The sequence below is a fragment of the Patella vulgata genome, chromosome 9, assembly GCF_932274485.2.
Source record: "Patella vulgata chromosome 9, xgPatVulg1.2, whole genome shotgun sequence".
Classification (NCBI taxonomy): Eukaryota; Metazoa; Mollusca; class Gastropoda; family Patellidae; genus Patella; species Patella vulgata.
Window position 1 is genome coordinate 18,247,913 of NC_065887.2, and position 27,866 is coordinate 18,275,778.

At 35.5% G+C, this 27,866-nt stretch overlaps 1 protein-coding gene and 1 long non-coding RNA gene across 2 annotated transcripts; both read right to left on the reverse strand.

The window, feature by feature from the left end:
- Positions 1 to 235: 235 nt before the first annotated feature.
- On the reverse strand, positions 236 to 9,710 carry LOC126831989 (uncharacterized). The gene is made up of 3 exons (XR_007684460.2): positions 9,485 to 9,710; positions 2,903 to 3,780; positions 236 to 458 (listed from the first exon to the last, which is right to left on the reverse strand). It is a non-coding gene; the product is annotated as an uncharacterized LOC126831989 (long non-coding RNA).
- Positions 9,711 to 15,000: 5,290 nt separating this feature from the next.
- LOC126831986 (uncharacterized) lies at positions 15,001 to 25,872 on the reverse strand. The gene is made up of 7 exons (XM_050562670.2): positions 25,669 to 25,872; positions 24,388 to 24,615; positions 22,809 to 22,973; positions 22,135 to 22,254; positions 21,226 to 21,358; positions 20,265 to 20,473; positions 15,001 to 18,941 (listed from the first exon to the last, which is right to left on the reverse strand). The coding sequence occupies exons 2-7, from the start codon at positions 24,502 to 24,504 to the stop codon at positions 18,681 to 18,683; spliced, it is 1,005 nt and encodes a 334-aa protein (XP_050418627.2). The 5' UTR covers positions 24,505 to 24,615; positions 25,669 to 25,872; the 3' UTR covers positions 15,001 to 18,680.
- Between the last annotated feature and the right edge of the window lie 1,994 nt (positions 25,873 to 27,866).

Genomic DNA, 27,866 nt, shown 5'->3' on the forward strand with positions numbered 1-27,866 from the left:
GAACACAAATTTTTCATAAACCGTTAAAGTCAATATCCTTGGGTTTGTTATTTTGTACACATTTTGATGTCCCCCATTTATAGATATAAAAGAAGATAGAATGTGATATAATTTCCCTACCTGGACTAGGCGTTGACTTTTTCAGGGGTGAATTTAAATTGGCTTGAACTTCCACTGATCTATCAGCGATTAATATTGTAAACAACACGGCTAATATTATAAATATTGACCTCATAGTTTTACCATCCACACATAACAAATTTATGTATTAGTTCATCAAATCACCAAAGATAACAAAAATCACGTATTAGTTCATCACACAACCAACAAGTCAAATACAACAATCATCTTTTAAATACACCGGTATCTACATAGTATAAGTTAATCCAGTGGTTCTCCAGGGCGCTGTACTATAACCTTCTACATTCATATCATCTGTTATCAAATCATAAAATATTCTGAAAGTAAATATTAAAACCAATAAATCGGTTTTGAGATTGTCAAATATTTATCATACCAGTAGCCCCAATCCTTAATCAGTACTAATATCACAACGCTGATTCTAAAAGTGTAGATAATTTAGGGGGACCGTACAATATTAACTGAATGACATTTCTTGGCCTATAACATTTTTTTTAACATTTTCGATGATCTCAATCCTTGTAAAAGAGTCCGTTTGGATTTTTTTACTAGATCCGGCCCAAGTTCACAAAGCATGCTCCGACTTAAGTTAAGAATTTACTCAAAATTGTTCGCCTTATTTAAACTATATAGCCCTTTATATAACTTTGTTGTTTTAATGTATTTTAATACATCAATAAGAACCCATGTCCAAAGTTTTGTGTTTCTGGATCGATCAAAGATATTTCTCATAAACAGTGATTGCAAGTTGAGTAAATTCTTAACTTAAGTCTGAGAATGCTCTGTGAACTCGGGGCCCGGTCGAAGCAATCTGTAGCTTGTGACGTCATTTTGGTAGGGGATTCACCTACTTCATCCCTGTTTACTTCCTCTAGACCAGGTGGAAGGGGGGGGGGGGACTGCTAATAATAAACGCAATTCCTTTATAATAGCAGGGAAGTCAATTAGCCTACTATTCTTAGTCCATATGTCATGTTGCGTTTGTATTTAGAAAAAGAAACAGTAATCGGTCAAATCTAATGTTTCCGTAATCAACAAAACAACATTCCAAACGGTAGACTCAAAGTTGAAATTTTGGTTTATCTTTTGTCAAAGAACTAATATCTTCCGTTCCTGATTTCAAAACTATTCATTTCCTGGAGTTAAAAAAATAAGATCCCGATGACATCGCTCAAACTAACAATTTTGTAATAAACAGAAATCATATAATATTCTATAATAACATTCGAGCGGATTTAAAAGTGGCCTATCAAAAAATCTTTTTTTTTTTCTTTTTTTTTGTGTCGCGGGCTTGTTTTGATCATGTCCCGTTTATATCGTCGACAGCAGATGCCGAATATTGCCACATTTCCAATTAAAGTCATATTTTTGTAAAATCGAACGTAATTTAACCATTTTTGGTAATATTCCTAATAGGATTTGCCTTTCACAATACTGTAGATTACAAGGGTTTAACAACCCCTCAACTGAAGATCAAATACTTTAATGGAACCATATTTTGGTCTTAAACGTTCTGAACATGACGAGACATTCATAGTCATTTACATTACACTTATGTATCAGGTACCTTGAGAGATGATTGAAATTCCAAAATTAAACACGACCAACGTTACTCTTAAAATGCCCCAGTAAACGTCGACCAGACACACAAATACCTGTCATAGTGACACATGCTATCGATCGACAAACCATTAAGAAAACACACCTCTACAGCAGTAGCAGAACTGTCTGGTTGGTGTTTAACGTCTGCTACCACAATAGCGATATCGCATAGAACCATTGTTAATTTTAAACCAATTATATCATGCATAACACAATAAACTGTGAAATGTATGCTCTATCCGAGGAGTAAGTTAAACACCATACCATGTGATGTATTCAGCCAGCTATACGTTATACTGTGTCGTGTTATAAACGGTGGAAGATGCTGATTCATAACTTTCTAAAAATAAATAACTACAATACGGGGTATGAATCATTCTCTCAACAAGAATAAAACAAAAACCCGATAAGACCCATGTATAATTCAGCTACGAGTAATTCTAACGAACACACACTACAGTTGAGATATAATATATAAAAAGGGGTTTAACATCCTACTTTCTGCTCCGACTGGGCATACAGTGTTCCACGAGGAAAATTTTGACCAGACAGCGGTGCTACGGCCTACTATTATAGCGAATTATGTCAAGGGTTCTTTTATATGCACACCAACGTGAACAGGGGACTTCGGTTTTTCGTCCCATCCGAACGACTACAGTTGAGATATAAACGTATACTCTATATGTGGGTTACCAAGAGATGGATATTTGTCCAGTTCTTTTTGTTCCTATTCAAACTAATTAGAAGAGTTCAGTTACACGGAGCTTCATTTTTTGCACCTTACGAACGATTGTACCCCGTGTTCCTCTTGTGACAAGTAATATTTTGCATAGTCATTCGGATGGGATAATAAGGTGGTCGTAAAAAACCCACTGACAGTTGAAAATTAATGAAGAGTAGACTCTAAAAGCCACTCATTGGGCAAAATTCTCCTTACTATAGCATTGCACACGTGGTCATTGAAAAATAAACAACCGCACGTTAGTCTAAGAATGTCCAAAGTATTGTGTAGACAGACGTTAAACCCCATTCCTTTCCTTTCTGCGTGCTAGTCCCGTTTAGCGATAGAAGACTTGAAAATTCTAGAAAGCTCGACGTGTTTTAAACTCAATTCTTGTAAAATATCATTGCCCTATTTATATTGTTAACTAAGAATTACCTTTTATCAAATGTAAACAATTCCGTCAATATCCCATAATGAATGTGGAGACAGTCTGCTATATAACTGGTACTGTCCAACATAAACCCAATACGCACTTTAAATGAAGTTACATAGATGATATTCGGTCGGTGGAGATAAAAATAAAAGACCGTCTAGAAATCGCTCGCGCTTAGAATCTGAACACAAAGAGAGTTTCAACTGATCCGTCACTGACAGCTGCCGCAACACTGGCACAACACAATTAGATGATGAAAACAATTACAAAACACTTCCAACCTGATTGCTTTCCAGCACAAGTTATCTAGTGATTTCACTCGAAATATTGACAGTGAACCCCAATATTAAGAAACGCTCCCCGATGCACAATCCCTTACTTGCTAACGGTTTATTCAATTCCAATCGTTAACTGCTAAAGTAGCCTACACCGTATTGGCTTTTTAAAGATTAAAAAAAATCAATCGAGGATTTTACTGCTTACGAAACGAAAGCATCCCTTTTGGCAACTTTCCTTAAAAAATCGAAGCCGTTTCTGCGAACTGCAATAAATCACTTCTGGTATTCAATAGAAGAACCAGCGAGACGACGGGTCATTTTAACTGTCACGTGTACTCCCAAAGTAAAGGCCATCTATTTTGTAAAGCTGGCGATGATTCTGATTTCTCATAACTATTAAGGTACACTTGTAAACATGGCGTTGATTGTCCCGTACATCATGTCCTAAAAAGTAGAGTATGTACTTTGTTGTTATTTTGTGACAGTGTCATCAATCATCCAGCTTGTTATAGTTTCTATTTTGTTTCCAAGTCCATCAATTATATACAGCTAGCCGTTTGGGTTGTTCTTCGTTTCTTTTGTTATCCGCGTCTTATGAATATCTGAAAAATGGATATAAAAAGTTAATTAAATCAGAAATGACAGACCGTTTGCGTGCGCTTTTACCCCGATACTGCAGTTAAGGGAATGATAATTATCTAGATGCAATTAGAGCACGTGTAAGCTGACGATCACTATACTTAAGTGTAAAAGCTCACACTATTCCTTAAATAATTGTTGAAAAAGGAATCCATTATTCACGTGTCAAAATATTCTCCTGGCAATTTAATCATTAACTAACAACTCAGAAAAAAATAGGCTTGATATCTATTAAAACATTCTATCAAGGACTAGTTTCTATTTCCTGAAATTATTCTCTATTGAAAAAAATGGCTTTTTTATCATCTGCGAAATTCATGGAAACGCGTCAAGTACTTCTGCCATATTCAAAGATACGATTACTAATTTGATGACACCCACGGTTGTCGGATACAGTTCTCATATACAAACATACTCTTCATAGTTACTACCCACAAACTACGATGACTCAGTGGTGCAAGTTACCAGGACATCGACATATGCTGGATCGGTGAAATGTGTACGTTAATAATATTTTAAATTATTTTATCGATATTTCCATTTACAAAGATAGCTAAGCAAAGCTGTCTCGATATAAAGATAGTCATAGACAGTGGCTTCTCGGGAAGGATTCAGGTGCCGTCAAGAAGTTTTATCTCTGTTGTATTCACATCTCTGGAACAGAAAGTCCTAACATTTTGAAAATCATCAGGGTTAATTAACTTCGATTCCAATGACTCACACCAAATTTTAAATATTGTAGCCTCTATTAGATTTACAGGGGTGGAGAGGTGGGGGGGGGGGCATAACTCCGAAGCGAAGGTTTCAATAACCCTGAAAGACAATAGGGTTCGTCTCCCCATGACCTCAATACTTCTCAGATATGGCGAACAATGAATTCGTTTGGAGAACAAAGAAAGATTATGGTGAAATATAGATGGTCAGAACTCAAAAGAGGTGGGGGTATATCTGTATACTCATATCGCAGCTTAATAGGGGCGGACAGGAACGGTCAGAGGACTTCGTCCGTGAGATACCGTTCGAAAGGAACTAGGTCTTCAACTGAGAAATTTTGAATTTGATTTTCAGGTTGATACCATTTGGCACAGGCAGACGTATGTGTGGCCGAGACCTTTTCTAAGTCACGTATTTTTCTGTACTTGACGTTCTTACTGCAGAAGTTTGAATTTTCTCGTGGTGAAAATAAACTAGCATCTATGGACCCTCAAAATGGAAATGCAGCGCTATCGTAGAACCAGATTTTCTGAACTGTACCGTGCTCGCCAGATACACACACACTCGGTGACACTAATAGTTTGCTTTTATAATGCACATATTAGCAAGATAATGTAAATGTAGATTGGATATATATAGTGTTGGTGGGGTATGTATGATTTCTCAAATTCTTAAACTACTTAAATCGACAAGGCAGCCCTCCACAATCAATGTACTATAATCAATCTAAGATAATTGGGATTCACGTACATGTATTAATGTGGAAGAAAAAACCCTCTCAGCGGTCAGTGCCCTCATTTTGCGGCGCCCCCCCCCCCCTTTTCAAAATTCCTAGATCCGCCCCTGGTTTTGGTTTTATTTCTAATTGATGCGAATTGTTCATTCTAATGGAATGGTCGTTGATGGATAATCACAGCGCCGTCAATGCTTTGTAGTTAGCCATATTATTAGAGAGAGAGAGAGAGAGAGAGAGAGAGAGAGAGAGAGAAATGGGGTTAACCTCCACTCGACACAAACTTGGGCCCTTATTCACGAAAACTTAAACTAAGATACAATCGTAATTTTAAGAAATACTGCAATTCGATTGGCTGACCAGTAAAATCAATTTGCATATATCCAATGAAGTTGCAGTATTTCTTAAAATTTCGGTTGTAACTTAGTTCAAGTTTTCGTGAATAAGGGCCCAGGTCATTTTGGGACTAACATATGGTTCAGTTTTATTTCAATAATTGGCTTGCGCGTAGGGTCTTTAGCAGTGGGAGGAAACCGGAGGACCCGGAGAAAACTCACGGGACTGAACAGGCCACCCTTCTCCTGGTCACGTACAACCGAGGAATCGAAACCACGCCAGTTGACTCAATGACAGATCATCTGATACAGTATTCGTGTTGACGTTGAAGTCATTATCAACATCTATGACAACTCTTTCATACGATAACAGCAATAGAAGTAGGCCTACCCCCTTCGTCAACATTTTACACGATCCTACATTCTGTGTGGGAATTTGAACAAACGTGAACGAGCTTGGACAAGCTTAAACATGTTGAATGCTGTTCGAGCATGCGCATCGACAGTGTTCAATGCCTTGAACAAATGAGATTGCATTTCTGGGTCACGTGGTGTAGTGGGTCACATGACAATCAAGCCTTCCCATTTCAAAGACCACCATATCAAAACAATCTTGAACATGCTCACTAAATGTTGTATGGTGTAAATTGACATGTTAGTGGACACCTCATGACCTTGGACATCATCCTACAAATGTTGGATGATGTTCTTGAATAAAAGTGGGATCGTGTAAAATGGCCTTTACGCTGTTATCCAAACAGTCTTCTTAAACTACACCGTGCGTTCCAGACAAATTCATTGCTGTTGATGGTTACGAATCGGGTATCTACAGTTCGCTGGACGTATAACAGATGACTACAAAAGTTAAAAATCGATGTCTTCCTCTTTAAATTGGGTATTATTATCGATTACTTAAAGTATACAGCCAAAAGGTTCTAGTTTTGTTTTTATGAAGTTCAAATAATTTTGTTTTTATGTAAATAATTTTGTTTTTATGGAGTTCAAATAACATGAACTATATTCTAATCACGATCAGCATACTTACTGAAACAAAAGTACAAAATAAGTTTGTGAGGTGTGTGAACTCCCCAATTGAAAAGTGTTATCAGGTGTTCTAGAAAGAGTAAGCCTACTGTCGCGAAGGCTACTGGATAGAAGATATCGTCGATCCACAGTATCACACTACCCCAGTTAATTAATGACGATCCTTCAAAATCTCCATTTTTTTTATACATGAATCACCCATTCCAAAAAAAGGGCGTGTCACTGTTGCATCGTGGGAGATCGGTGAGCAAACTCACTCGTAGGCTGCCATTACTTTGCATTGGATTTCTCTGACCAAATTTCGAAAAACGCCGATTTTACGTTAATTGTAGTGATGGGGGATATTTCATATGATGTGATAGAGACACAGATGGTTGATGCACGTAAAGAATACCCCAGAAAGCACATTTTGAAGTATACAGATCGCAAAAAGGTAAAATTAAAACTTCAAAAAACACCACAGACAAGCGGAAACTTCGCCGGAAAGTCCCAATGAACTTTCTCGTCCAGCACTGGGAACGAAAACGGGATCTCCCTGTTAGCGATCCAACGTCTTATTCACTGAACCACCGTGGCTCTCTTAACAACCAAATGTCAGATGTTATTGTGCACCCGTTCAGAGGAAACGATATAACCTGATGGATTAGTTCAAAGATAATATAATGGATTCAGCATAGATAAAAAGGGGATCTGTACCCTTTGAAACAACATTTTTGCATTCGTTGAGAAAGAGTTGATAATGCTCTTCTACGTCACTTTGAAAGGAGTGACGGGCAATTGGTTTCAAAGAATGGTTAATGATCTGGATTAAATGTTTGTATGGTGGTGATATAATATGATCCATAACATAACAACGTTCTCTGGAGAGTAAATATATGTTTACTCCGTAAATTGTTGATGATAGTTGATAATCACATCATGAGTTTTAGCATTAAAGCGGAAGTTCCAGATGTCAAAGGGTACACGTTGATAAAAGTGGCTTGAAGTAAACACCAAAATGTACAGGAATAGACTAAATTAATAGATATTCTGGAAAAAAATTAAATGGTTCCGAATTCATTGTTACATCTGCTTTTAACAGAGTTAAACCTTATTTAAGGAATTTCACTGTTGAATTGTACGAATGACTTGGTGATAGCGACTGTAAATTATGTAAATATATAAAAAGATGTGGCTCTCCTGGAATACGAGGACATACCATCAAAAATAAATGAAACTAAAAGTTTATTATTTTTTGTGCTTAAAGATTATCGTGGATTTATTGGGCCGTTTGGAAATTATCACCAAAATTGTTTAATGGGCCACATCGGAATTTGGTGACAGTAAATCAGTAAACAAAAGAGTAGTAAATATCACCTTGTCCTGTAAATTTGGGAGCCGCAATGGGTCAGTGTAAGGTAAGGTTACTGGCCTGCTCACCTGGTGGGCCCAGTGTACATGTAGAACCCGGTGTTATCTGAGAAAGTTACTCAAGATTTTCTGGCGTTGTGTCCCCTTGACAGTGGTATGGCGCATGGTGTGTGTGTGTGTGTGTGGGGGGGGGGGGGGGCAGCGTCTAATCGTTCGGATGAGACTTTGGCATGCATGCAAAAGAACCCTTGACAGTCGGAATTAAATTGACCGTCTTCATTAGCCAGGTTGGAGTAGGACAGTAGGACGTTAAACCCCATTTCATTCATTCATGTAGATTTGGCTTCAAAATAATACATTTTTCAACAGTATGTAATCAGTGTAAATTTTATGCTAATTATTTCACCAGCGTCTGAATAAAATATTGCCGAATAATATTAAAGGAGCTAAATCGCTAATATTTGGGACTTAGAAATTGACACAAATGGGTCGCAACACATATAATATATTAATGTAATATGAATGTATATAAACTGGTTTATATTCAATCGTTTCCATTTTTACTGTAATTTCAAATCAGCTATGTTTGGCGAAATACGCCAGAAGTCTCAATCGAGTGGCAATCTCTAGCGTCTGGTTATTCCAGTCTACATCGATAGTATTTATTGTGCATGCTCTCCAGATAAGAGACAAAAATGGGGGGGTTGGGTGGCCTAGTGGTCTAGAGTGTAACGCTTCGACCTCTACCTTGGATATAAGAAGCCCATCTTTACCGGTAAGACTACAACATCAACTTTGATTTAAATTGACAAATAATTCGCGTTTTCAATGTCGAAGAATTTTGATGATATTGAGTTAGAGAATTAACTACTTTAAACAAATAATTATCCGTTAAAGGGACAATAACACTCTTGCTGGCTTGACAGCACCAGAAAATAAAAAATAGCCTTATTCTAAGTACTAGATGGGTTGAAAAATATTTTTAAATCCATGTCACATTTGAAAAGCTTAACGTCAGGCTTTTCAAATCAATTAGTTGAATTTTTCCAATTTTTTAAATTAGATGTGTTAAGATGAAATTTGTATCATCAGTTAATTGGAATATTGTAAAATAGTACAATTTGTTGACCAGAATAAAGATTGGGACATATTATTCAGTTACAACAAGAGTGGTATTGAGCCTTTAATAGCAAAGTAATATTTTAAAAAATATTTCATAAATTATTTGTCTTTGAAATACCATATGGCATGGAATTCTATTCTTGAATAGATCTTGAATACAATGTAGATGAATTAAATGATAATAAAGTCAAACATAATGTAGATTTAAACATATAATTATCCGTTAATCGCAAAGTAATAATTAAACAAATGTTTCATAAATTATTTGTTACCGGTATTAAAATACCATATGGCATGGAATTCTATCCTTGAATAGATCTTGAATAGATGAATTAAATGATAATAAAGTCATACAAAATATATACTTACCAAAGAGAAGGGCTTTATGGCTTTATCCGTTTATCTGGGTCGGTAGCTGCTAAAAATCCTAGAGTTAATTCTGCAAGATTTATACATCATTATGGCATATTAACCATTTAGGTATGCTTATGCTATGTTCGATAGCATCTATACATGTATTATGTCGCGTGAATCTAAATAAACTCCTACGCCATTTAAAAAAACAGTACAAATCCCGTTGATTATGCAGCATGTATTACACGTATAATTTGCCAATCTGTATTCACAGTGTTGATTTTGTGTCAGTGTCACCCAATGCCCCCGGTTGAGCTGTTTAAGGTCAAATTGTGTTTTGTATAATTTGTCATTTGTCAATATTGGTGCGATTAATCGATATTAGACTGTTAGTTCCCACTGAGCTCATTTGAAACACGATGGCAATCAACTTTTGATATTTACTCCCCACCTCGAATATAATTGCTAAATTCCAAGTGAAATATTGAAAGAGTGGGATAGGGTTTTACTGACTAGAACTGGTCCAAATTATTCCGTTGGTTAATTTTGTTTTACCAACCGAAGTTAGGTCCATATGGCTATGCAGTGGGATAGGTGGGGTATGTTGGTGAGGGGTGAGTAAGTGTCGGGAGCTGGCGCGGTCAATTTGCGTGTGACATAACGCGTGGGCTTTAAAAAATAAGGTCTGTCTTTGAGTCAAATGGTGTGAATTTTAGATACGGTCAACTGCCACGTGGACTTATTCCGGGCGCTCCGGTTTCATCTCATGCATATATACTCTTCAAAAACAGTAGGGGATATTCAGAAACAATGCAAAACTGCGGAAATACACTGCTGTTTTTATTAAAGGTAACCAGTGTATGTTAATAACATTAACAGGCCAATTACCTACACATGAACATAAACAGTTCATATGGGCGGCTTATCTGACGGCCACATTTCACTCGCAAAGAGATACACCGTCAAAAGTGAAAATGGGCGTTTTTGATTATTGTCTTAATAATGAATAATTGCTCCACCAATCCTCAGAATTCAGCAATTCGTCGTGGGATGCTCCTAATCAACCGTCCAATCACGATTTGGGGCAATCTGACCCACTCCTCTTGCAGTGCCACGGCCAATTCTTGCCGTGTTGTCGGTTGACGTTGACGTCGAAGAACACGTCTCCCGATCAAATTAAACGTAACACACTAAAGCAAAGATACGCTAAACAGTAAATCTTATGCAAGAACCGATAGGAAAGCAAACATGGATAGATAAACCAGCACGCGGCAGTTTTCATCAACCCTTCCTTGAAGTGTCAAATTTGACAATGAACCCATCCCACGTGTATGGCGCTATTGCGTGTCGCATGTGCAGCTCAGAGGTTCTGTTGGGGCGATATGTTCTTCATCCGTGAACATACTCTCAAAGCATGTCAAGTGTCCATGACTATTTATCATATCACAACCTGCATAGGTATTTGCATTTCAATATCCCCTACTTTTTTTGAAGAGTATATAATAGACTTAAAATTTAATTATTTCCTGTCGCACTTCTAGTGATTTCTCTTGGTTCTGGTAGAAATTATTTAAATACATCATCCTATGTTCTGTCCGGGGCTGGCTCCAATAATTACTCAACCTTAGGTGTGTGCATATATCTTCCAGTTGTACAAGACTTGGTTATCATTTGATAATACAGGGCTGGATGAAAACTTCTAAGTCTGAAAAGGATAGATCAATTGGGCTGAAACAAACTTTTGCCACCAACAAGTACAATCATTGAATGAATCATAGACATAAGAACCGCAACTGCAGTGTTATTATTGTCTTCGTTCCAGACCATTGAAATCACCAGAAATGGACAAAACTGGCCATAGGGCAATCATCAAGTACCTGCAATGAAAGGACGAACTCCAACACAGATACATGTAGACATGGCCTCTACTTTAGGGGGTGATGTCCCTTCCATTTCTACAGTAAAGAATTGAGCTGCAAAATTTAAGCGTCACAGAGAGAGTCCTGGAAGGCCATCAACAGCAACCATTCAAGAAAACATGACCGGGGTGCAAGATATGGTGATGGCTGATCGACGATTGACCACTCGACTTACTGCCAGTGTTATGAGCATCTCTCATTAGAGGGTTGACCGATAGTTAGGACCGACAAAAGTTTCTGCAAGATGGGTGCCAAAGCTTTCGACAGCGGATCAGAAACCTGTTAGGATTCCTGACGTCCCGTGACAATCTGTGTCGTTTTGAAGTACATGTCCTTTTTTGGCCAGATTTGTAACCATATGTAGCCGGTCATAATTTCCTAGTAATGATGATGTCATGTCAGCTGTGATCGACTTTTTTTTATTGTGATTGAAGAAAATGCTTTCCTGTCCCGCATCCAGGCCTTGCAACAGCGTTGACAAAACTGTGTACACCTCGAAGGGAACTATGTCGAAAAATAAATGGAAACCATCGACTTTGTACAGGTATTTCACAGATAGACTTAAAATTTTTCAGCCAGCCCTCGTAGTATCAAAAAGGTTTATTTCCCCCGATTAAAGGCTTTTCAGCTCTAGATTAGGATGATCACTGCATACTTCCGGTTGATCAATGCTCTGTTTGCGAACATGTCACTGCAAACTTACTACTTATTGGACCATGGCACGAATAAACGAGTACAGAACCAGCAACCACAAAATGAAAATATAATGGTCTTTGAGCTGCATGGAGACTTGGAATGGTGCCACTACTGATAACTCCCATCTTTGACTCCCAGCTATAGTAGTGGATGGTTCTAAAGCCTTCGTGGCAAGCCTTGTATTCGTTTGATTACAAAAACGTTACAGGCCTGTAACGCATTTAATACTCAATTAATCTGACCCATAAACGTGCTACTCATAGCTTAATATGTAATCAAATAAAAGTGAAATAAAGGCGAAAGCTTACAGCACAATTCAATGATTCTGAAAAATCAAACGCCTACTTGAGATTTTTAAGCAGGGGCGGATCCAGGACACCCCCACCCCCCGCTCAGCTACATAATTTTTTTTGTAAATCAACACTTTTTATGAGAAAAGTTTCTCGGCCATGTGCTTTATCCTTTATCGTCAGATGTGGGACAGGATGGGCACCAAAGCATGAGATAATGATATAGACATTATGTGATATCACAATTAATGCTTTGCATCCATGACATTGAATCACAATGTCATTGTATTTATTCATAATAAAAATTGACGTCAAACGAGGTTTTGAATTTCTCTGTTTAAAAAGCTCAATGTGTATGTATATACGCTAAAATGACGATAGAGAGGGGGGGGGGGATACATTGTCTCAAGAACCTCGCAAACCCCCTCCTGCAAAAATTCCTGGATCCGCCCCTGTTAAGGTGGGTAATGTCATGGCCACTTGTATATATAAAAATGTAGTAGCACAAAGAGAAACTGTTCGGTGATTATTTTAATGCAATGGTTCGTAGTTCCATGTTTGGTGTTATGAACTTAATAAATATGTTACTCGCAAATTACGGGTTTTGCTGATACAAAAGATGCAAAAAGAAGGACATCAAAACTCGTTGAAAGCATCACCAATAATAATAGCTTCGCCACCTATTATACTACATTGTATCCCAAGGGGGTTTTCAACTTACACGTTATAAGATCTCATGAGAAATGAAATCAATATTTTCTCACATGCTTCGTGTCAACATTTTGTTTCTCTTATCGAAAATGTTTTACTTTCCTAGATTTTTTAAACGACAGCTATCTGTAGTTAACAATTGAAATATTGTTTTAGTTCGGCAATTATATTTTTCCAGTGGATTTTATTTATTTTGAAAAAAGAATATATGTTAATGTGTTTTCCAATAGGGGTCCCTGACTTCTCTGGTTCCTCGACAGTCTTCCCCTGTTTATGACAATGTTTAGGACAATTATTGAATTTAAGGACTTGTCATCAGTTTCAAACTGTACAGCAATTTCACTAGCTTTGTTGGGTCACAAGTCTGGTTTGAATAAACGTCTCTCTCGAATTCTGTCTTTTCAATGAATTGGAAATGAAATGAAATAGGGTTTAACCTCCTACTGGGCTAACGAAGATGGGCAAACGCCATGCTGTGTGCTATGAGGGATATTTTGCTGTGGCCTACTCTTATATCGAATTAAATCTGTCATGGTTTCTTTTTCGTGCACGCAAATGTGTACACGGGACCTTGGATTTTCGTCCTATCCGTAGTTCCTAGCCAGGCCCTCCGTCAAAGGGTTCCAAGTTGGAAAATCAACGAATTGGTCACGTAGCATTTCATTGATAAATGTACTAATTGAACAAGTTACCAATTCTAGTATAGTAATAACCTTAGAAATCTGTTAAATCCGTGCTATTACATGTCCTGTAAAGCTTTTTATACGCATATATTTTCATGTGGACGAATTATGTCGTCGTCCGTGTCCGTCACTCTAGATGAGTTGGACTTTGGCACAAATTGGATCATCTCGAATGAGTTGGAGTTTGGTGTGCATGAGAACATAACTTAATGGGTTATGTTTGTGGACATGAAATCTATCGAATTTCATTATTTTCTGTTCATCTGTCCAACTCCGCCCATAGGGCGATCCTATCGATATTCAGCATTCCGCGATCTTCGGACCCTTTCAAAAACGATAAGTGCTACAATTATTAAGGGAAAATCTTTGGTGATCTAGGGCCAGTTTCTTCCCGCAATGTTTGCCCCAAATGTTCATTGGGTTTAATGCTTAGTACAACAGATGGAGTAACACATGACCATGTCTTAGCCAAAAGCGTGTATGAAGTACTCCAAAGAATCTTGAGATACAAAATTGAAAGTAGCATACTAGTAACCATGTTATAATACACGCAAGATTCTAACCTCTTAATTCTCTTATCTCTCTGCTATGAAATTAAAATCACGAATATTCACAAAAAAATGGCAAGAAATGTAAATGCAATTTTCTTTGATTCTACAAGACCGGAAAAAAGGCTACAGTAACCAGTTGAAGGAAATCTCCATCGATTCTTCAAGTTTTGGGGTTCTCTGCATCCAGTTATATTCCAACGATTGATATATCCTGGACATGAGAAAAATATTTCTATGCTAACATTTTATTGGAAGGGGGTCTACAATTTTTTGATTTCTGGGTCTTAATCTTTAGGCCTGAAATGTTATATAAACAATTAATGAGACATTTATTAACATGACAAGACCATAATAAACTCTAGATGCCATCTTATGTGTCCGATTTTCATTGGATTTGAATCCAATCTGCTGTTCAACGCCCACTTATGATTAACAGCAAGAATGGATAATCAAGACTTTGTTAATTATCGTGACAGCTGTAACAAAGACAATCGAACCTACAGTGATTTTAGAATAAGGTTTTCTCAGCTAAGAGTGAAGCAACTTGACTTAAATTGTCAGCATTTTCCTTTCTTTCACATTATCTAGTTTTTAACTATTATAGTGAGCACTGCCAGCTCTTTATCTTATCTTCCATAATATATCTTTGATAAAAACATAACTTATACTCAAATCTATTTTATAAAATTTTATTGAAAATTGACACAAATGGATTTAAAGGGGTATAATTTAGACATTATTAAAAGAATATAAAATAGTTGAGCAAATTACATAAAAGGATTATATAATTTATATAACATTTCATATACAAGAATCTTTAAAATTCATATTTATATAATGAAAAACCTTTTTATTCTGAATAAGACAGGGAAAGACTGAGCTATATCATGAATGAAATATATTGCAAGATTTATAAAATACATAAAGTTAAGTTACTCAATTTACCGCTTTCTGTAATGGTGTGATCTAAAATGGGATCAAGGATTGGAAGGTCAAATTAAATCAATTATTCAATATTATGTTAATTTGAATTCCAAGATCTGAGACACAAATTCAGATCACTCCAAATTAACCATCCATTACAATGTTAAAGTCTTTGATTGTCATTTGAAGGATCTTTAATCCCATACAAACTACAATATTGTGAAAGTTGGATCTCTAAAGGGACATCAGTTCAAAAATGGTTCAAGTCAAAGATAATGAGGGATTGAAAATGTGTCAACTTTTGGCACGTCCCACAGACAATAAACAGGAAGATGTCAAAAAGCCAGAGCCACTTACAATCTCTACGAAAATCTTTGATGGGTCTCTTTTTAATGACAACTGAATCCAACCCGGGCGATTATCCTTTGATAATTATATTTTATTTTCTTAATTAAATGTTAAATAATCAATCTTAGTACAATTTAGAATGGATTAAACTTCCCGAAAAATGAGATATTTCCCCAAAAATACAAATGCCGATCAGTGGCTTTATGTACCTTGTACTTTCAATTTATACAGCGGTCAGTGTAAAACAAAATGAAACATCAAAACATGAAAAAAAGATATATAGTCATACAAAAATGTATCACAGTGCAATATAATTAGAACACTAAAACCAAACAAGTTATTATAAGGATAAAAATAAGTTTGCAACTGGTCTTTTCTATGGACTTTCATGAACACAACATGTATTTTTATGGAATATTAAAAACTATCCCACAAAATATGAAAACTATTTAATCTACTCATGGACATACTCATTGAATAATCAATTTCACAGCATTAATATGAACCAAATTTTATAAAATCCGATTGGCATGTATTAAAATTGGCAATGTAAATTCTGTCATGCCAAGAATGTTGTTTCAAAACTTTAAAAAGATCTTTTAAGCAACCATCTAAAAAAAAGATATATTATATTATGTAATAAAAAAAATAATATCCATAAATAAAAATTTGTAGTTTAAAGAACTCAAAACTAACAATTTTATTCATTAACTACATGATTTAATGAAAAATAATCTTTAAAGGAACCAAAAGAGTAAAAAATTTAATCAAATTTTTCAAGCATTATTTTGTGAAATAAATTCCCTGAGAGACAGCTGCATAGTGTAAATTCTCATTCTATAAAAAATTCAAAAGAGATACCCAACAATGACTAACATACACAATGTCATATCTATCTTAAGGATAAATACTATTAACCACATAGTTAATGTTTATTTAGTGATAATATATAATAAACCAAAAAGTAATTTCTACTTAGTGATAATACATAATAAAACCAGAAAGTAATCTATACTTAGTGATAATATATAATAAACCAGAAAGTAATTTCTACTTAGTGATAATATATAATAAAAAAAAAAGTAATGTATACTTAGTGATAATATATAATAAATCAGAAAGTAATCTATACTTAGTGATAAATATAATAAAAAAAGTAATGCATACTTAGTGATAATATAGAATAAACCAGAAAGTAATTTATGTTCAGTAAACGATGAAGTTCATTATTACCCAATATATCATTAAACATACATTATGCAAGAGCTAAATCTGATTATTCCAAGTCTTTATTTAGACTTCATAGAAATTATAAATTAGATCTTTATTTACACAACAAGACCCACGGATGGCTTGGATTCGGCTTGGATTTAAACAGGATTTCGTTGATTGATTAAATTTTTAAATGGCGTCGTAAGCGGAGATTAACCGTTACATTGACGTCATACTCCCAGAAATAATTTTAGATCGAGGCTAAACGATAGATTGTACGAAGCGAGGCCGCATGTCAGTCAATTTGATTGAAAGTGCGATATATACGGCCTTGATATTATGTTTAGTTGTGGTTAAAATGAGAGTTTGGATGTCGGTATTATAGGCTACGCTCTTTTGTCACTTGCGTTTACAGAAAAATTATAGAAATTGATAAACATTGCAGCTAACATCACCTCAGTTGAATTGCAGCTCCATTGGATCACTGTTCGGGAGTTACGCAGACCTACCAGTTACAGTACAAGAGTACACGCAGGCTAACAAGAAGTCAGCTATAATTATGCCTCATTGATTTGGTCCATTCCTTTCAAACTTTCGCTTCTTATCTATATATTAAAAGTCTTATTTTTAATTTGTAGTAAAAATAAATGTGATACGAATTGAATTGCAACCCCGTCTCAAACCACAGCCATTGAAAACGTTACTTGATAATCGAGATTATGAAGGTGGAGTTAACGCCTGTCAATCAAACGATCGTCCATTCTCGGAGACGGTGAAGAGAGAGTTGACTCCTATTTCTAGTCAAAAATTACAATGGTGATAACTTTGTTCAGAATAAAGTAATTTGACTGAAATTTTCAATATATTCTTGTTTCATCATCTATTTTTGAACTGTTATAGCAAGAATGGCCAACTCTCTATTAAAATCTCCCATAATGTATCTTTAAGAAATACAAATTTGTTTCTCTTAGTACATGAAGATACTAAAATAATTATGAAAAAAAGTTAACATTAATAACAGATTATGCAAATTCTATTAATATAAAAACAAATGTAAAATACTATCTCAGATAATAATTTTTTTTCTGCTGTCTATTCAACTGGTTTATAGACTACAAAGTTATGTGAATTCTATTAATATAAAAACGAATGTAAAATACTATCTCAGATAATAATTTGTATCTGTTGTCTAATCAGTTAGTTTATAGACTACCAAGTTCTCTTATAGGTGGCCATATATATTACTTTATGTCCTACTGCAGCATCTGTATCAATCAGATAATTTGAATGTCAGAAAAATTCAAAAGTTCTTAAACTGGATAAAATTAGTGTCAGTATAAAACATGTTATAAATTATATGTAAATTAAGGCAATAATTATATCGCACTTGTTCTTTATTCAATAGCAATTAAAACTCCTTAAAATATATTGTACTTTTAAAGGATTATAATAAAGCAAAACTCACAAGTAATTTTATATTAAATTGCACAAGATTTTTGTTTTATATATTATCTGCTTAGACTGAATTTTTAATGGTTTACAGTGATTCTGTAACTTCTGAGACAAACACATTTATCTATTCCCCATTACGATAAAACAATTTTCTTCTTAAATTAACATTTATGAACGCTGCTTGAAAATCACATAATTCTTATTTATGTGTATGAAGCTTTAAAGGGTTAAAATATTGATGAATACTCCTGAGAACTCCAATAATATTATTAATTATTCATATTATCCATGAAAATATTCGTTGCAATTACTGGCATCTCCACCACTCGCAATAATTTCATAAAAAATTGAAAGTTTTTAATAATGTCTTCTTCTATTTGTGTTTCAAAATTAAGTTTATTTTGAATGGTTGAGTATCTGAAATATTATAAGGTGCCTGCGATACGCTGCTGGAAGTCCACTGTAAGATGGACATTTTCAAGGCCTTGCAAGGTGCGAAGATAGTCAAAACTGTTTTTAATATTCTGATCGGTAATACCCAGTGTGGTGTATAGTTGCTTTAATCCACTGCTTCTTGCCTTTTCTATAGTTGCTGTGTAGTTAGCCTGTGAGATGGCCTCCAGAAGTTGAGACTGGGCTGTGGCATTTTGACTTATTTCAATGGCCTGATTCTTTCGGCGTTGAACCTATTGAAATTGAAAATAATGTAGTTAAAAAACAAACAATGAAAGTTGTCAATTTTTAAGAAAAATATCTATGAGGCCATAAAAATAAATGGTTTGATGGTCAAAGAGCTAACTTTCAAGGGACATAACTCCAATTTTCAATGTTAAATAAGATTCAATTTACTATTGACATAAATTTGCTAGGGACATCCCCATTCTGCCTGAAAAACTAATTATTATATGTTATATGGCTGGATGGAAATCATGAAATTAAAAAAAACAAATGTGCCCCTCAAATCATGAAATTCAATTGAAATAAACACTTTCCTTTGACAGACCTTGGCCAACAAGCAGTTGAAATTTTATATGAAAATTAACTGAGAAAGAAAAATAATTGATACAGGCTCTTTTCCTATAACTGAAAACTGATTCATACAAATAATTAAGATTAAAGATAGACAAAAAGATTTGTTAATCTAAGGAAAATGATCCTTTATTTAAATCCACATCATTTTTATGGTTAAACTATAAATAAAACAAAATTAAATGGGTTCAACATCCAACTGTCCTGCATCAACCTGGTTAGTGAAGATGGGCATACAGCACACATTGTGATACATGTATAAGGTGAATTTTGCCCAGACAGTTGTACTACGGCCTACTCTTTATTTCGATTTTCCAACTGTCAGGGGTTCTTTTACGTGAGCGGCAATGTGTACACAGGACCTAGACTTTGTCCCATCCAAATTACTAGTAACTGTTCCTTGTCAAGCCCCATCCCCCCCCCCCCCCAACCCTTTGCTCTGCACCACTGACAAGGGAAAACCATGCGGTAAAATCCTGAGGAACTTGCTAGCCAGCCCCTTACTCATTAAGCCTTACTCAAAGCCTGTATCAAATTAATGAAATGAGGTTTAACCTCTACTTTTCTGCACCAGCTTTATTGGGGTGTTAAGACTGCCACCCAAATATGTTTTAGAGTAGGCCATGAATTACACCATGATTGGCTGTAGAATATACATGTATAACGAATTAGGTCATATGATATGACTGACATGGGGTTAAACTTTTCTGTAGGGAAATTTTGCCAGGACGGCGGTACTATGGCCTATTCCATCTGCCAATGCTTTTTGTCCCATCCAAATGACTACACACTGTTCCTAGTCAGTCCTGCACCACAGACAAGGGGAACCCCCTGGTTTGTGAGCCAGTGCCTTACTCGCTGAGCCACCTATGGAAAAACAACTAGAATATCATATCATCGCAAGATATTTTCCGAACTAAAATTTATAAACTGACTTTTGGCGTCTCACTAACTGCAAAAAAACCCCATGTGTTCCTTACCTCAGCTTCGGTATTTTTACGAACAACTTGAGCCTCTTGCAATAAATGTTCTTTATCAGCCTCTTCTCGTAAAGTTAAGGCCTTGAGAAATCTTTCCTCGACGTCTCCGGGTATATTAACAGATTTTAGTTGGAAATATTTGACATCCACAAACAAACCTTTATCTGCCAAGTCACAGGAAGAGGCAGGTTTACATCCTGGAGGACATGCTGAAAAGTTTTGCAAAATAAAAATCATAATTTACAATTTACCAAGCAGAAGAAATTGTGTGTTTAGCTTTTTTCCTGGAACCGATACAAAACCACTTGACACAAACTAAGTCAGATTTGAATTAACATATAATTCAATTTTATTTCAATAATTTGCTTACGTACATGTATTGGTCTTTAGCAGTGGGAGGAAACCTGAGAACTCAGAGAAAACCCAAGAGCTTGGACAGGCGGCCCTACTCCTTGTCACGAATAAACGATCAAGATCTAAAGCGTATACATTAAACCATTCGCCTCCCACCCACGGTCCTACATTTTATTTCACAATCTTTTTTTTTGTTTGAAACTAACATGATTTGGTATGAAGTTCATACTATGAACTAACATGATTTGGTTTGAACTAACATGATTTGGTTTGAAATAACATGATTTGATTTAATTAAACTAGCATGATTTGGAAACCACTAATTAAAATTAAACTATGGGAAGTAGACTTTTGATTGGTCGAAAAATATCGTATTGTTTCCAATCAGACAAATGAAATCAATGGGGTTTAACGTCCTACTGTATTGCATGTGCTCTGACTGGGCTTACTGAAGAGACAGGAAGCCAATCAGACAAATCAGCATCAATATTACCTGCATTACTTGGCAAAGGTGGAGGGATGTACTGACAATCATCAAAGGTCTCCACAATATATATCTACATCTGTCCCCCTGCCACAAATCCATTCAAATATGATATTTACTAACCATGTTTATGTTTAGAGCAGTCTTTTGCACAACATTTTCCTCCTAGCCTCTCTCTGACAGCTTTAAACATGGCCTCCTCTACAGTGTTCCTTTCACTAATATACTGTCTAGTGCTGTAATTAGGAGCTTGACCCTGTATTTAAGAAATATGAAAACATATTACTGACAGTATGGTCAGTTTCATTCTACATTTTGTACACTCTACAGGACTGTACTGTGCACCAAAAGTTTCACTATACCATACATACTGTTTGAACCAGGGCTTCTACTTCAAACTTTTCACTGTCGGTCATTATTGATAACGCACAAAAACTTTGCAAAATAAATTCATATTTCATGTTTTTTATTCCTGGAAGGGTATTGTGAATTCACTTGTCTGTACCACTTTGTCAGCATGGTGTGTACAAAAAATTATATATAGGATTTAAAAAAGAAATATTAGTAGGGCTTATGATAATTATTCATTAATGAAGTATTCCCATTTGGCTACTTAAATAGCTTTTATTATCATTTTTTTTACTTGGTTAGAGACAAATAAAGAGCAGAATTGGCTGTAAAATGGGAGTGCCAAATTACCATATTCAAATTATTTTAGTTATGAACACCAATGGCATCTCATTGGTGCCATCCCTGATCACATAGTCTATTAACAAGATATTCCTTTAAGAATAATTAGGTAAATTGTTGCAATATCCCTACCTACTTTCTATCTGAACTAAAATTATATTTTATCTGAACAAGAAAAATAACATTGTAAATAAAATAATCTGCAGAAAGGCTGCTAATCAAGAAAGTAACATGACAGTGACGGTCTGTCAACTGCCAGATTTAAAAAACATGCAGACACCAATTCAATGATCAAACTGGAGAAAATGGCAATTTGTTAATTTAAAGGACACCTATAATTACCTTTAAGGCATCAGTGGCACTGGTTTTCATGATATTCTTATAGTAAATATCATACTGACTGTGTAATAAAGAGAGTTGATCTGGTCGCAGGAAATACTGGAACGAAATATCTAGGTCTACCTGTTAATACATCAGAATCACTTATTACAGTATGTAAACAAAATCTCAGTGTGGGATTTAAATAAAGAGAGGCGCTAGGCTATTTCACTTATGAGGCCCCTCCCAAACCCGCACCTTCACGACCAGAGTGTGTTTTAAACACAATTGAGCAAAGCCGAGGATGATGACAGATGTCTAAGAAAGGCTTATGATTGAGACAAAGTTATTATACACCTTGGCCGAAGGACCTCCCCAAATCTTCAGTCTGCCAAGTCTGAATAGGTGAATTTCAGCACTGCATAGGGCTATTTGGAGTGATGCCTCAAGTTTTCCTGAATTCACCAAATATGACCTCCATGCTAACTGGTTAAATCTATTCAGAGTGAATGCTTTATCAGATTTGATTTTTTAAATTAAATGCTAAATAATCAATGTGGGTGAATTTTAGAGTGGATTAAGCTGTGAAAACTTGTGAGTTTTCTGATCAGCAACTTTTAACTAAAGGTTGCCATCATTTGAAGTTTAAGGGGACATAATGCTCTCGGTAAGGTTTCTGTTCAATTCTTTCCACATACCTCTAATTTATCCAAAGTGAAAACAGAGACATCGGTTAAGGTAACAAAATGAGCATCTGAGCGGAATACTTTAAATTCATAATCTGGACCAATAAAATGCTTGCCGCCTTCGTAGACTTTATCGGTTTTAACTGTTCCAGTTGATTTCTGTCTCTTAAATCCCATCTACATTTAAAAAATTTTATAAAGATGGTTAAAATAATAATAACGTGACTGGGTGCTTGTCTTGTAACCTAATATGTCCACCAATAACGAAGTTGTCCTTTCAAAATCTATGTCTACAAGAAATCAAAATAAGTTTTGAAAATTTGATACCTGATGAACATTCCTACAAATTGACATATTCTTAATCTTCCAGAACAGAACTTTTATGTTATGGAGCTTGTCTCATCACTGATCATAGGTCAACCCAATGCAATGCATTATTTGAATCTAATCACAAAAGTTAAAGTAGCTAAGTCTTTAACTCAATATCACCCAAAGTCTTCGACATTGAAAACACGAATTATTTGTCAATTTAAATCAACATTGGTGTTGTTATCGTGTCGTGAAAAGATGAGTTTCTGATATCCAATATTAAGACAAAATAAACGTTTTACCATTGGTACACGAATCGTGTACCATAATGCGTTTCAGTGCCATTTGAAATAAGGGACTCGAAGAACGAGGCTAGATATATTCCACAAGTCATGTTCTTATTTGGAGAGCATGCGCAATAAATACTATCAGTGTAGACCGGAATAACCAGATGCTAGAGATTGCTATTCGATTGACACTTCTGGCATATTTCGCCGAACATAACTGATTTGAAATTAGAGTAAAAATGGAAACGATTGAATGTAAATCAGTTTATATACATTCATGTTACATTATTATAGTGTTGGGACCAATTTGTGTCAATTTCTAGGTCCCAAATATTAGCGATTTAGCTCCTTTAAGATCCTTCAATATGATTATTCTCTATATATAATTTAAGCAAATTGCTACAATGCATTATTTGGATCTAATCACAAAAGTTAAGATCCTTTAATATGATTATTCTCTATATAATTTTATCAAATTGGTACAATTACATTCTCTATATAATTTATATAAATCGGTATAACTACATTATACTGGGAATATAATTAGGTCACAATATGTTACAATATTTCTACTTGAAATATCAAACTATTTGCAATATTTTTATAATTGCTATATTGTATTATAATATATTGCAATATTTCTTCTTGCTGTATTCCGATGTCATAATATACAATGTATTGCAATATTTGAAAAAATTGTGTAATATTTCTCAGAATACTGGTACACATAATGATCATTTTTTATACTAAATATATGTCCAGAAATCAGAAATGAACAAAGGAAAGTGAAAGAACAACTCGGCTTTATTCTATATAGAGAAAAGGTTAGTAACTGGGGTGGAGGTTAGCATTGTGTATAATAAACCAGTGATTGTTGTCCCATATAACTGTGTCAGTTTTGTCATTCTTAAAAGGTTTATTATTAACAAATAAAATTGATCAAATCCTGGGTTCACGCTATAAAAAAGAATTGAAAATATAAGGATTAAACTCACCTCATAATATTCAAGTCCTACAAAACTAATTGGTACCAAAATAACTACAAGAAGGAGGCCGAAGCCTATGACTCCAAGAATCAAAAACACAACGTGCTTTGTTGAATCCTCAGCCATTTTTCTTTTTCTGTGATCGATTATCAATTATTGAATTGATTAATTGTAGAAATATATGTCAATTGCTATGTTTCTTCAATCACTATTCTAAAGTTTAACTTGTCAAAAGATCTGAAAAATAAATAAGGTACCACATATTAGCCAGAAATCGATCAGAACAGAATTGCTTCTGCCGGCCTTGTATACATGTATCATAAACTCTATATTTATCTTACACCCATAAACTGTAATTTTCCATTGACATTTATAATTCTGACTACATGTATATTGTCATCTATGTCAAACTGACACATTCTGCACACAGAGAACTCTACTTCATACTTCGAGAAAAGATCTCTGCTCTAAATGGCAGCCATATCCAACAATGACAATTAGTATACTGTTTTGTAATGGGTCCTACTTCGGTTCACATCTGTTTATAACGATACACAAATAAATTAAACCTTTTCAATTTTATTAAAGGAAAGCAGAATATTTAGAGGCATACTTAGTGTTTTCAATTAAAAGCGTCGATTTTGAACTTAAAATGTTGGTGAACTAGCGTGTCTGTTCTACAATCTGATTAAAACACAGATCCTACTTCGTTTCGTTTTTTATAGTTCAAAATTTCGTTTTACTTGTCTTTACTACACTAGGATCTGGAAGACTTGTTATGTAACGGCTAACAGCCGTTCTACTTGATGTGAGGAATTAACCAATGAATTAAATGGTCTGTTACGGCGAGTTCTTGGCCTTTTTATGCACAGAACTGTGGGTAAACCACTAGAAACGTCAACGCCGATTGATTAATCAATGTCTCACATCATAGGGTCAAAAGCCACTCATTTTACCCTTGGCGTGAACTCTACTATAACTTTTCAGATCTTCATGTAGTCTTGACCATCGAAAGTATAAAAAACGAAACGAAATATAGATTGCGCCTACTAGCTATAGTATTATTACTCTTGGAAGAAAAATTAAAATGTCTATATGAAATGAAATTTAACGTCCTACGTAGGCATACTGCTCTGCTATACGATATCACTATAATTATTGTAATATTGTACAAAACATATCAGAAGATTCTACACTCATTAGTCAGAACTGAGAATTATTATTAATGTCGATCACAGCCAAACTAATAGGCCCTACCTAGCGCTACTTAGACCTACAGTGTAAATTTACCTTGCAGTTTGCACTCTTTACCACTCCTGCCTGGGTATTGATCTCTCTCTCTCGTTGATATTCCCAGTTCTTCTTCGAATTCTTCTGTTTTACTCAGAAAACAAATTCTTTCAATAGGCTACACGGATGTTACAGGGACGTTACACTTATGCTTCCGAATTGCGAAATTATTTAAGACTATTACAACCAGCAACAAGCTATCGAATACCGTATAAATTTAGGAAAATAACAAAACATAGATCTGGTCATCCAGTCGCTTTTACATAGCTTCGTGCTCTAATAATAATAAAGACCAATTCGGTACAATATGATGATTCAAGTCGTCCACGTTTCGAAATGAAATGTAATGGGGCTTAACGTCCTACTGTTTTGCTCCTAAACACGCCATACCGTGTGCTATGAGGGAAATTTTGCCCGGGCAGCGGCGGTAGCCTACGGACTACTCTTATATCGAATTCCAACTGCCAAGGGATCTTTTACGTGCACGCCAATATGTACACGGGACCTCGGTTTTTCGTCCCATCCGAACGACTAGACAGCTGTCCTTGTCAGGCCCTCCGTCCTACATCACTGACAAGGGAAAACCACGCCGGAAAATCATGGAAAACGAGTCACTATTTATTCGTAAATGGAAGTATAATGTACCACATGCAAAAAATCTACACATGGAAGTAACCTGGTGTCATGTTTTTATTTCTCGTGCAAAGTAAACGAGTGGGTATAGCCTACGTCCCAGAAATGAGTTTTTCGTCATTTTAAGAATTGTCAATTATATTTCTAAAAATGTATATGGCCCTGTAAGTAGAGGGGAGCCACGGTGGCTAAGTGGGTAAGACGCTGGCTCGCTAGCCTGGAGGTATCGTGTTCAATCCTTGCATTGGCCGAGAAATTTCATCGGGATTTTCCGACGTGGTTTCCCCTTGTCAATGGTGCAGGACGGAAGGCCTGACTAGGACAGCTGTTTAGTCGTTCGATTGGGACAAAAACCGAGACATAACTACACTAACATTTGACTCGATCAGAGGAGGGGAGGTAAACCGAATATTTAAAGACTTTCTGGTGTGTGTGTGAGAGAGAGAGAGAGAGAGAGAGAGAGATAGAGATTAACGTCCACTCGAATCAAACTAGGTCATTTCGGGACTAACATATGGTTCAATTTCATTTCAATAAATCACTTGCGCGTAGGGGTCTTTATCAGTGGGAGGAAACCGGAGGACCCGGTGAAAGGCCACGAGGTTGCTAACCAGTCGACCATCCAACCCCCTTAAAGACTTTCTGGTAAGCATGCCTCAAAATAAAAAGACCATCCCAACTTTACGGCCCCCCCCCTTCATCGATACAAAAATAAGATTAAAAGCGCGAATTAACTTATACGGAGCGTAGGAACATAGAATAACAAAATAATATATTTTGCGCCCTATTGTCATTACCCAGAGCACACGGGATGGTTTACTAGAGCGCGCCTTATAACCGATATAGAATGCACCGGATAATAACTTGTGCGCGCTAAATAATAGTTTGTGGAAGCCAGATCATTATGGTTATGGACGCCACGCTGTTGCGAATATTTGAAAAGAAATATATCAAAGAGAGTGACAAAAAATATCTACGTTCATTTTTAAGATTCTGTATAGTATTACCATAAACACAATACCCCAGAACACAGAATACACTTTTATGTCCAGTGGGTCATCTTCCAAAAATGTATGACACTTCCCAATCTTCAGAACAGAATTTAAAAGTTTATTGACCGGTGGCGTTTTTGGATTATGGATATAATATTAAAGATACATTATGGGAGATTAGATAAAGATCTGGCAGTTCTCACTATAATAGTTAAAAACCAGAAAATGTAAAAGGAATTTGCTGAAAATTTCCGTCAAATTGAACCACTCTGAACCGAGATTTTAGCGATTGAATTTTCGGTCTAGTCTCGATCAACATTACTAAAGTCGGTACGATAAAATATAGTCTCGATTATCCACTTCATGATTAAATCAAGAATGAAAGTGGAGCAGTAAATGGTATTCTAATCCAGTAAACATCGCAGGCTAGCGTTGACATCGAGAGTTGATAATGGTCTGGATAAGTTATTTAATGTCTAATTAATAGGCAGATTTAGCTCTTGCATAATTTATGTTTAATGTATTCGCTAAATCCCGTTTCACTTTCACAAGACATGTTATTGATGAAAATAT